The 12267-nt window shown below is 40.8% G+C and overlaps 1 protein-coding gene across 6 annotated transcripts in view; it reads right to left on the bottom strand.

Annotated features, from left to right (window-relative positions):
- The window catches only part of CLASP1 (cytoplasmic linker associated protein 1), a 270131-nt gene that overhangs the window by 89215 nt on the left and 168649 nt on the right, over positions 1-12267 (bottom strand). For all 6 annotated transcript variants that reach the window (XM_024734467.1, XM_024734471.1, XM_024734468.1 and 3 more), the window contains one exon: positions 413-520. In XM_024734467.1, the coding sequence (XP_024590235.1) occupies positions 413-520 (108 nt within the window). The remainder of the gene's footprint in view (positions 1-412; positions 521-12267) is intronic.

Raw genomic sequence — 12267 nt, 5'->3', positions numbered from 1 at the left:
GGGGGGGGGGGGCAGCTTCGAATGGATTTACTTATTGCCGCTGGGAAGAGACCTCAGCATGAAGTCATCTCCCCCCCGGAGCTGCTCTTGAATGACATCAGGATCCCTCATCAACAGCAAAATGGGTCCCAGCCCAAGTACGATTCACTTTGGGAGGCTTGAGGGGAGGGAAACTGCATTTCAATGTTTCCTGCCTAAGGATACAAAGTGTAAATCACCTGGAAAGGGGACACAGGTACACTGGAATACCCCGTCTTGTAAGCATCCAACAAACATCAAGATTATTCACAGTGTCTTAGAACCACAGAAATGTGTTTTTCCATTAAGTCGATGAAAATACTATAAATTTTCAGCTGCAGAATGGCTGTTGGATAAAACTAAGAGAGCAGAGAGCATAAAATATACTTCTTACGCTGGGACTGTGAGACCACTTTGGCGCGGCTGCGGCCCCGACTGTCGGAAGGCGTGGAGGTGACATTGGTGGCGCTCCCAGAGCTCTGCCGTCGTGTGCGGATCCGACCTGGAGGACACGGCAAAAACAGTGCTTCCATAATGTTTCCAATACACGCGACCACTCCTCGGGCAAGGGGCGCGGGCTGAGCCACCGCCAGGGGAGCTGGTCTCCCACGTGTGGTCCTGACACGCGTCCCTGTGTGCACACACAAATTCTACAGACACGTCAGAAACTCCTCAGAGGGACTCAGGAACCCATCAGGTGCTTTGCTTTCAATTGTTTTAGCATATTCTATTTTCAGATGGGGAGGTGATAGTCACTTGAGGGTTTTTTCCACAATTTTTTTTCCAGATTAAATTCTCTCTCCTGTTCATTGCCGACATGTCTGTCGAATTTCCAAAAGCAGGAAAGAATATTAGCTGTCATCTTCAGAAAACTACTACAGGAAAAAAAAAAAAAAGAGTAAATAAAACAAAGAAACCTTCTTAACTCAGCAATCAGCAAAAGCTAGATCACCCTGGAGAATAAACGTGTCTTGCTATGTAGCATTAAACTTCTATTTTAAAGCATGTATGCCAGCAAGTTTCTAGTCTGCAAAAAGATGAAGTTTATAGAAAGAATCAATATTAGGAATACCTAGAGAAGTGACCTAAAAATAATGTAATGTCATACGCATTTATGAAGAATATTTGCCATTATTAAGTAAAGCAATGTGTTAACTCCAATTATTAAAGCATGAAACCATAAAAATAAAAATGGATTCATAAATACAAAATCACTGATGGTAAGACTAGAATGATAAGGAATTAAACTTTTTAAAATACAGGGCTTCTTTGTTTTCAAAGGGGCACAAATGCCCCGATTTCCATAATTCAATCGGAAGAGCAATCTGATAGGGAAAACACAAAGCAATTTGAACTCCCACTGGCTTCTTACACTGTTCAAAAAGCACATCTACCTCATCAACTGAGAAAGTTTGCAGAAAGGCAATACGGAAAAACAAATCCTAAGGCTTGAAAAGGTTCAAGAAAGGAAGGTAAAGAGCAATAAAAGAAAGCACTGCACTTAATTAAAAAAAAAAAAAAAAGGAAGAAAGAAAACTAGAAAGAATCAATGACTTTTATTAGCAGTTGAATGAAAGCCCTATAAGTTCTAGAATCCAGACTAAAATTAGGAGCTATATCATATAGGATACTATGAGCTATATATGTGTGCACTCAAAATCCTCACACCGGGCTTCCCTGGTGGCACAGTGGTTAAGAATCCGCCTGCCAATGCAGGGGACATAGGTTCGAGCCCTGGTCCGGGAAGATCCCACATGCCGCGGAGCAACTAAGCCCGTGCGCCACAACTACTGAGCCTGCGTGCTACAACTACCGAAGCCTGTGCGCCTAGAGCCCGTGCTCCGCAACGAGAGCAGCCACCGCAATGAGAAGCCTGTGCACTGCAACAAAGAGTAGTCCCCGCTCACCACAACTAGAGAAAGCCCGCGTGCAGCAACAAAGACCCAACGCAGCCAAAAATAAAATAAATAAAATTAAAAAAACCTCACACCAACATATAAGTAATTATTCCCACTTTACACATGAGGAAACAGAGAAGCAAGGGGGTTACTTAATTTGTCCAAGGTCCCACCACAGGTTCAGATGCCTGTGCCTGGCTGCCTGGCGGGCCGACGCGTGAGCTAGGGCATCTTACTCTGCTAAGGAAGTCACCAAGAAAACTGAACGTGAAAAAAACAACTGAGTCTAATTTCTTAGGATTTTTTAAGTGATCATCCAAACCCTCTCAGCTAAGAAAATAAAAAAATCTTCTTTGCTATGTCCCTGTGTCCTCCACCTCCCCCCAACCCTCCACTGGTCATCATTCCCTAGCATTTCTTAATGTTTTTAATATACATAGTTGCATAACCAAGAAATAGATGGCATTATTTTATGTTTTTTTAATGTTTTTAATCGTATCATAGGGTATGTTTTTCCAAAACTTACTGTTTGGCTCAACATTTTATCTGTGACCTCAGTTACGGAAATGACTTTTTGTAGGACGTAAAGGAGAGACCCGTTTTACTTTTTCTGTGTGACTAACGAAGGTCCAAACAAATTTACTTAACCCCTTTCTTAACTAACCTACAAAGCCATCTTTGTCACTTACAAGTACTTGTATACATGCAAGGGTCCGTTTTCTCCACTGTGGTGTCTGACCCATCAGTCCATGTGTCCATCCTGTACAACATACACTGTTGTGAGTAGCTTTTCAAAACTACCTTCCTAATTGGTAGGGCAAATCAAGCCACTTTCCCTAAAGCCCTCTGCTCTCTTGCATATGCGCACGTGAAGATGTAATAAAAAGACATGTTGAAATTCTGACTGGCAATGTGGAATCTGGGGTTAAGCTGGGGGCGGAGGGGGGGCAGCCCTATGATACTGATCTTTCCATTCATTAGCATTTTCTCTTTTTCACCTTCTTCAGTGTCTTTCAATAAAGCCTATAATTTTTCCAAAAGTTTTATTCAATTTTTATACTTATTCAAAGGCGCCTTATTTTTATTATACACAATACAGTTTACGAACCCGTGTCCCCTGCATCAGCAGGCAGACTCTCAACCACTGCACCACCAGGGAAGCCCCGACTTAACTCTAGGGACCTTGCTAAACTTTTATTAATCCTACCAATTTACATGTAGATTATGTGGTGTTCTCCAAACAGAAAACCACCTGCAAATAAGACTTCAGTTTCCTCCCTTCAAACTCTACCCTTGATCACTTTATCTGCTGTCTTGGACACACAGCACAATGCTCAAGAGAAGCACGAGGTAGGCTTTGCTATCTTGAGCCACATGTAAAAAAATAATTCTGGAATTTCACAAACTATACTTCAACAAGTGAAGAAAACTCATTCCTAACTGCTAAGAATTTATCAGAAATGTTTCTGGAATGTTTTAATGCTTTGCTTCCATCTTCTGAGATAAAGAGGATTATTCTCCTAAACGTACTGAGCTGCATCTATAAGGTTTGAAAGTATCAAACCTCCGCTGTCATGACTCACGCAGTCACGTACACAGAATGTCTGTATTGTACCTCATCTGATTCTGGTACCAAGGTCACAACAGCTACATGAAACCAGGGAGGGAAGCCTTCTCTCTTCCTGGTCTCTGAGTTTATGTAAGACGGGAACTGTCCCATGCTCCACAACTTGCATGTATAGCCGTCTGAGCATGGTAGGGATTTTGGATATCTTTTCTATTTTAATTAATTAGCTTTTGGTGGGGGGATGGAGTTTTAGGTACTGATTCAAATTATTTAATGAGTAGTCTTAAAACTACTTGGGTTTTTTCTTCTTCTTGAAGAAACAGGTTTTTTCCCTAGACGTTCATCCAATTTGCTTTAAAATTGTTAACATAAAATTGTCATAGTTTTCTACTACCCTTTAAAGCTCTACTGATCCACACTTATACCTGCTTTATCACTGCCAATTCTCAAACTGATCTTTCCAAAAGTTTGCCTATTTTATTAGTATTTTCAACGAATCACATTTTGTATTTCTTAATCCTCTAAAACGAATGTTTAATTCCTACTTCATTAACTTTTACTCATATCTTTGTTACTTCCTCCCTCCTTTTCTTTGGGTTTATTCTGTTCTTTCACTGACACACTGGAAACAAACTAATTCAGTCTCTCCTCTAATATAAACTCAGGGCTAGGAACGTCCCTCTAAGCACTGCTTTTGCTTCATTCCACAAGGATTAATATGTAGTTCAACATAATATGTTGCTTTTGAAAAAATGGATTATAGGATCTCATTTGTTAATGTTCTGCTTTGGAAAAATAAGTTGGATCCATACTTCACACACTTTACACCAAGAAAAGCAGCAAATGGACCTAAGATTAAAATGTCAAATATGAAACCATCAAAGTTTTAGGGAACTTCCCTGGCGGTCCAGAGGTTAGGACTCTGCGCTTCCACTGCAGGGAGGACGGGTTCAATCCCCGGTTGGGGAACTAAGATCCGACATGCCGCATAGTGCGGCCAAAAAACAAAAAGTTCTGAAAGAAAACATGGGAGAATTCCATTGTAACTTGTAGTGGAAAGTCCATTCTCATGATAACAAAATTAAAAGCCATTAGAAAAGACTGATAAATTTGACTAATTTTTTTTTTTTTTTTTAATCTCAGGATGGCAGGAAGAAAACTATGAGCAAATTCGAGAAAATGACAAATGGGGGAAAATTATTTGCAACTCCTGTCATAAGGTGCTAATTTCCTTATCACATAAAAGATTCCTAGGTATCAATAATAAGTTCAACAGCAAGTGTGCTGGTAAATGTTTAGCAATTAGAAGGGAACTGTGCAGGGGGTGGTGGTGGTGGTTGGGGGAGTGTTCTGCTGACTTGTGGTGCTTTTCAATTCCCTGGTGTAAATATTCCCACCGTGGCCTATTTGAGGCCATTGATATAATGTAAACCAGCTATAAAATTCCTGAAAATCTAACAACTGGAATCTGATGAACTGGCTCAAGCCAGCTTCAACACATCACGGTCACATCCCAATAAAGAATGGTCAAAGGCTAGGAATAGATATTTAACCGAAATGGAAATGGCCCCGAAATGTATGAAACAGTGTTCAGCCCCCCAGTAAGAAAAGAATATTAAAATGACATTAAGAATGCTATTTATCACCGACAAGATTGGCAAAAATCTTAAAAATTTGCTAACATTCTGGCATGTAGGCAAACAGGCACTCTCATTCATTCTTTGTGGGAGTTAAAATTAACACAGTCCCTATAGAGGGCTATTTGGCAATATCTATCACAATTACAAATGCGTGCACTTTTTAATCCAACAATTCCACTTCGGGTAATTTATCCTCCCAATATTCTTGTGTCCATGCAAAATGATGTATATAAAAGGTAACTCATGGCAGCACTGTTTGTAACAGCAAAGCTCTGAAAACAATCCAAATGTCTATCAATATGGGTTTGGTTTGTTCAAGTTAATCCACATGGGGGAATGTACAGCAGTATTAATGAGTGAAGAGGTTCTGCAACCTAACATGGAAGGATCTTAAGCTATAATTAAGTGAAAATAATGAAGATGCAGAATAGTGTATGTAAATATGCTACCTTTTATGTTTTAAAAAAGGGAAAAGTATGATTTTCCTATTATTTCTTTTGTTTGTTTGTTTTTTTTCCTGCTGCGCCACACGGCTTGTGGAATCTTAGTTCCCTGACCAGCGATTGAATCCAGGCCCCTGGCAGTGAAAGCGTGGAGTCCTAACCACTGGACCACCAGAGAATTCCCTATATTACTTCTTTATGCAAAGAAACTATGGATAAAAATGAAACTAAAAGCAGTAACATACTGAGGTTGAAGGAAAGAGGTGATAACTAGATAAATGGAAGACAAAGATGAGGGGAAACTGCATACCTCTTTATATCTTCTGAGTTTGGAACTATGTTAATGTATTAGTTATTCAAAATTTGTATTTTTATATACCACCCACTATAAATATTAATTTGCAAATTCTTTTTTGTATATCTTGAGGCTGTTTTATTAGATCCATAAAAATTTAGGTCTATTGCACCTTAGTGACTTATTGACTCTTTTATTACATAGAAGTCCTCTTTTTGCCCTTTTTGGGTCTGTTATTAATAAACCTTCAACAACTTTCTTTTACTATGAATTTCTCATCCTTTGTCTTTTACTCTATCTGTAGCCTTAAAGGCTTAATCTCTTTAAGTATCATACTGCTAGATCTTTTTTAAAAGTTTAAGTCTAATAATCTTTCTATTTTAACTGGAAAGTTCAGTTCATTTGAGCTTGTTCTTACCACTTATAGGCATGCTTTTTATTTGTCTTGATTTCTCATTTTCCTTTTAACTTCCTTTGTTTCCTCCTTTTGTCTTAATTTTTTTCAAGATATGCTTTGCTATCTCTAAGGTAACAGTCTTACAGATTAAAATATTATTATTAAAAGCACAACTTCTAGACCCCTTTCTTAAACTTTTTATTCTGAGATAATTGTACACTCAGATTTGACTGTAAGATATAATACACGGAGATCCCGTGTGTTCTTTACCCAGTTTCGCTCAATGGTAACATCTTACAAAACTATTGTAGAAAGTCAGAAACAGGACACGGACGTTGATATGCTCCATCGATCTGATTCCAGGGTCCCCAGTTGTATTTAAACTCTGGCTTTCCTTTGTGGGTAGTCTCTTCTTCCCTCTGGCTATTTGTAATATATTTATTTTTTTAATCTCTGGTGTTCTGCAGTTTTGCTATGATGTGTTTCACTGTGGATTTTCTTTTTGTCTTGGCTGGGATGTACCAGGTTTTTTGCATCTGCGGTTCAGTGTCCTTCAACAATCGTGAAGATTCCCAACCACTACCTCTTCAAATACTGTCTCCACCCCAGTCTCTCTTCTTAAGACTCAATTAGATAGGTTGAATTTCTTCACTACTTCCCGTGGGACGTAACACCCCATCCTGTTTTCTAACTCTGTCCCTTCTGCACATAACTCTGGACGATGTTTTCTTACCTTGAATTCGTGAGTTCACTCTTCAGTTTCATTGGTTCTGCAGCTCAATTTACCCATCGAGTTTTAAATTTTAATAACTTACTATATTTTCATTTCTAGAGGACCCATTTGTTCTTTTTCAAAGCCTGCTTGGTCATTCTTTATAGTTCCTTGCTCCCCTGCTTGTCTTTCTCAATTTTTCTTTTTATTTCTTTAAACATTAAGACAACAAAATGGTTTATTTTCTTGGAACTTTATGGGAATTCTTTAAGACCTAGATTGAAGGTGAGTTCTTCCAATGAGGACCTATGTTTGCTTCTTCTAGCGTCCTGTGGATACAAGCAATCCACAGCCACTTTAACATGATTTATCTGCTTGGATTTCTCAGACCACAAAGGTAGCACGAGTTCTGACCAGAAAGCTGCACGAAGGCCCAATTTATGGCTGCAACTTCTCAGGGAAGATTACGTTCCCTGCTCCACCCAGTACTTAAGATTAAAATGGGCAGACTCCCTCTTGTCCTCTTCTCTTCAGTAGAGTCAACCTCTTGTTCACCAGTGAGGATGCAGTGACTTCCTGTCACTCCACGTCCTGAGCAAATGCCCCAGGTCTCCAGGATTCAGCCAAAAACCTCAGGATGCAAACCAGCTCTGGCCCTCACTTCCTAGGGTTTCTGCTTTTGCTTAAGTCTGCAGATGAGTGGCTTTACTACGTTTATTCCAGAGGGGTGATCTGTTCTCAATTGGGAGGATCACTCAGACTACTAAATTCTACATGCTGCTAAAAATACAAGTTTCTTATTTCCTTTAAACATTTAAATATAGCAATTTCATATTACATAAAAGACCCTCGAGTCCTGAAGGATTAATTATGTTTTTATTCTTTTTCTCGGCTGTTTCTCACTCAACATGGATGTAATTTTGGACTATGAGCTCGTATTTGCCAGAGTTTAATCTGTGGGGACCTTGAGAAACCAGATTTGACAGTGGCTTCCTCTGTAGAAGTTCACTGTTTTTCCCGTGGAGGCTGTAAACGCAGACCACTTATTCATCAGTTTGGGGTTTCCCAGATACCACAGATAACAAAAACTGAAAGCACAACTTGTGTGAGAAGAGAGTTTAGTTACAAATTAGGGGAGGCTGGTTTTCCTTTGCCTGGGACAAAGTCAAGAGAGAGATCATGTCAATTTGATGTCTTCAAAGGTTTTTCTCCCCAAGCCCACCTTTTCATGGATATACAGCACTTTTACAATGCTGGCTGAGTGCCAACTCTTAACTCTCACCTAGGGACTTAACATGAGTAACCTCAGAGCACCCTTAAAATCCATTTTTGGGAGTTTAAAGGGCCTCTGTTGTATTGTACTCAGATGTATATTTCCCTTATTGGAAGAGGTATGGTTTGGTTTAGTCATCCTATTAATTTGGCAATATTACTGCAAGTGCCTGTATGTTTTAAAGACATGATATAAAATACTCTGCGGTCTTTAGGAAAAAGAAAGCCTGCTCAATAAATGCAACAAACAGTAAAAATATACTTCAGTTCTACCCTATGACCTGTTAATGACATATTCACTCATACCGTGTTTTGACAGGGACAGAAAGAAGATGTGAAAAAGGAAAAAACGTCAGCGTTAAGTAAAAGACATGGAAATGGGGTATTAGGGAATGCTACAGCAGAAAAAAAATTCTGGAGGGAGAGACAAGAGGCACATCAACAAACACACACATCCAGAGAAAAGCAGACCCAGAGGACAACAGACCTGTAAGAGCAGTGCAGCCCTTGACTTTTGTGGAATAAAGACAGAACATCCGTATCTCGTGGCCCGTTAATAACAGCCAGTCACACTGCCATTCTTCTAGAAAAGCCCTCAGGACTGGAAACTAAACCTGTGAACTGGTTTAACCTGGAAGCATGGTTTTCCCACGTCCAGTTTGGCCTAAGACAGTTATACATCATTCGACAGCCTCTCCCCACTCGGGTCTTTGTCTCCATTTTGAGGCGTGAGCATGAAAAGGTCTCCAGGTAAATCTCCCTCTCCAGTTGGGACGTTTGGGTCCAGGAACCTGCTTTTACACCCACTGTCTGGGGCACAAAAAGCCCAACCTCTCTAGTCGCACGTGGCATTTTTGAAAGAAACACAATTTGGAAAGTTGATCACCTGTAAATTTTGCTACCTACAGGTACCGCCCGCCGCTCCATAACTTCACTCATATTTTTTAAAGATTAAAGTAAAAGAAGTTTACAACTTTTATTTTTTTATACATACATATTTTTTCATTGTGTAAAAAGGCCAACTTCTTAAAATTCAGAGCTCTTCGACAGACATACAGCAATACCAAATGTTTTATTTCCCAGTAAAAGAGAACTAAATCTAAGTTCCTTTTCCAGAAGAGCAGACAAGGCTACATAGTTTTTATTGTGTAACCTTAATTAAAATCACCAGTAGTTAAGCATGGCCTTTGACTACACTTAGTAGCATATGATTACCTACGCTCTGAACCCACCACTAAGTTGTTGGTACCAACAGGTCACTGAAGTATTTTAACTCTTCATTTAAAATTATTTCTTTGGGGGAAAAAAACACGAATAATACATTTCCTAAACCCAGCAGCTAAATTTAAAAGAAAAAAAAAAGCATGAGATGAGAAGATGTGAGTCATTCGTTTCCACACAACTGGAGTATCTGCAGCCACCCCTGGTACCCGCAGAGACTGGTTGGTTCCAGGGCCGGCCGGGGATGCTCGAGTCCACAGATGCTCGAGTCCCACAGCTGCCCTGCACAGACTGTGCAGTTCTGTAAGTTTACTGAAAACAATCTGCCTACAGTGGGCCCACACGCTTCAAATTCATGTTGCTCAAGGGTCCAGGGTGATCATAATAAACTCTCTCACGAGCAGCGTAAAAGACACTATCAATGCTTCCTTTTCCAAATCCCCCAAATCACTGAACATAATAACACACTGAAAGGTAACCTGGAAATAAACTTTCGTCCAAAAGTTGAGCTTTGAGTCCTTCACAAAAAATATTTATCTGATTAGTCATAAACATTAGAGTGGCTACTTGGTATGTGGGATAGGTAACTCCCAAAGACTATTTGTTTTTCTCAATTCCGATAATAAGGGAGTGGCCAGGTTTCAAATGTATTGCCTGAATTCTGAATTTAGAGCATCCAACCACTGATTCAAAGTCACATCTTTGCCTCGTGATGCAAGTGCCTAGCGCTTGCCTCAGGAGCTAGATAGTAAAATAGCCAACAGACTTTATTAACAAATCTTCAAAAGGCCCATAATGATCCCTAAAATTCAGACAGAAAACTCATGACAAGATGCTAAGTGATACTTGCTGCATGTGTAGCTTTTCTAAGCAGGCCTGCTAAGTTTCAGAGCTGAAACAAACAGAAGTGATGGCCTAGAGGGGCTCCAGTTCACAGGCCTCCCGGGGCCTCTGTATTCTGTCTTGTCATCACACAAGGCTGGAGGCTCTGAGCGGCCAGTTCTGTGATGGCCTGGATGGCCCTGGGACTGAGGCCAAGGCGCACGGGGCTGCCCCGATAAGGTTCTCTTCTGGCTGATTCTGAACTCTATATAAGATTAAGTAAGGGCCCACAGATCAACCTCCACTTTTCTACAAGAAGGAGAACCTGAAAGAGACTTCTCATCCTCAGCCTCCTGCACAATAACTAAGTAAGCAACCTTCTGATCTTGCTCTGGACAGGTAAAAGAAAACTCACAGAAAGAAGAAAAAAAAAAAAAGTTCAAAATCCCCACTGCTGCATGGAATCACAGGCTGATTTTGATTGTGCTATATAGGTATACGAAATCAAGCAGGACATTCTGCAAAAAATGTATAACTTCCCACATCACTTCTTCACTTTTCATCTGATGAGACGAAATACATTATTGTATTCTGCCCTCCACTCCGCATCCGTCTAGGCTGAGGAAATACTTAGGATGGTTTCTTGGGGAAGGAGAAATATAAAATGACTCATATCAAGGAAAAAAATGAAGAAAATCACACCCAGCCTCAGTCTCCTATCACAAATGACGCCCTCGTCGTGACGTGGGCCTTTTGTCCATTTTTCATTTTGGAAACTTTTCATTTCAAAAACTTATCCGACCCCAAGAACCACCAGCGGGGCTTGGTGAATGTTCGGAGTCCCTGCTCCTTCCAAAGCTAGTCAGCATTTTCAGGGGGCAGGGCCTAGGACTCTGCCCCTGCAGCAAGCACCCAGGTGATTTTTACGATGAGATGAGTTTGAAGAACACTGATCTTTTTTTTTTTTAAACACAGAAAAGAACACTGATCTTGAGACTACGCTCGTCTTTTTTAGAAGTTCCGTTCCGATTTTTCCTTTGCGAGTCCCTCAGGAAGTAGTGCACATCTCGAGATAAAACCCAGTCTGCTCTGCTGGCTGGCCCTTTAGAGCGGCTAAACAATACAGGAAAGTCATCTAGCAGTTCCTAATTGTTAAATCATCCCGAGGGTTCATGGGTCTAAGCCATTCCCTTAAGCAGACGAGGTTAACTCTAAATTTCAATTATTTGAGACATCGTGCTTACTATCTAGAGACTTTGCAAGGTCGACCTTGTCTAGCATGTTCTAATCAAAGACCTGTACCAATGAGAACAGCTCCATCTAAAATTCAAAAGAATGAAACATCAGAAAGAGCCTCTTGAGAATGAGACAAAAAGAAGACAAAGTGGACATGGGTTTGTGTATTTCTTCCACCAGCTATATCCCTGTGTGTCACAGAGGACAAGGCTGCTGAGTGGATGGACCAAGGTACAGGAATGAATGACGTATGCGTCAGTGAGACAAACAGAAATGGCATCACATAATTCAGCACTTTTAGGGGAGAGGAAACAATTTTTTTCACGTCTAGAAATTACCTGCTGGAAAACCTTCACCAGCCTTGAACCTGAATTGACGACTGACACTTAAATTTATGTTTAAAAGAGGAAAGGCAAATCCTGAGAGGCCCACAAAAGCACAAAGTGAGGAGGATGAAACGGAAGCTGAGGTGGTGCTTCAGGGGTGACAGCAGCTGGGACCCACGAGGTCACGTGACCCTCCTCCCAGTGTGGGCTCAGAGCGACGCCACGTACAGCACACTCAGGGCCCAAATTCACAAGCACAACGACCACACAAGAAAGGAGAGGAGAGCTCAGGTTGGGGGAAGGCAAAACCCAGTGGAAACAGGATGAAGAAGAGTGGAGGGATGCACGTGCAACGTGTCATGCAGGGACCCCGGGGAGGGCGAGGGCGCCAGGCAACACTCGTGGGGACAGAGGACCAGT

Source organism: Neophocaena asiaeorientalis, unplaced genomic scaffold (assembly GCF_003031525.2).
Source record: "Neophocaena asiaeorientalis asiaeorientalis breed wild unplaced genomic scaffold, Neophocaena_asiaeorientalis_V1.1 scaffold32, whole genome shotgun sequence".
NCBI lineage: Eukaryota > Metazoa > Chordata > Mammalia > Artiodactyla > Phocoenidae > Neophocaena > Neophocaena asiaeorientalis.
The sequence above is the reverse complement of the archived record's forward strand: the minus strand, read 5'-3'. Positions and strand labels throughout refer to the sequence as shown.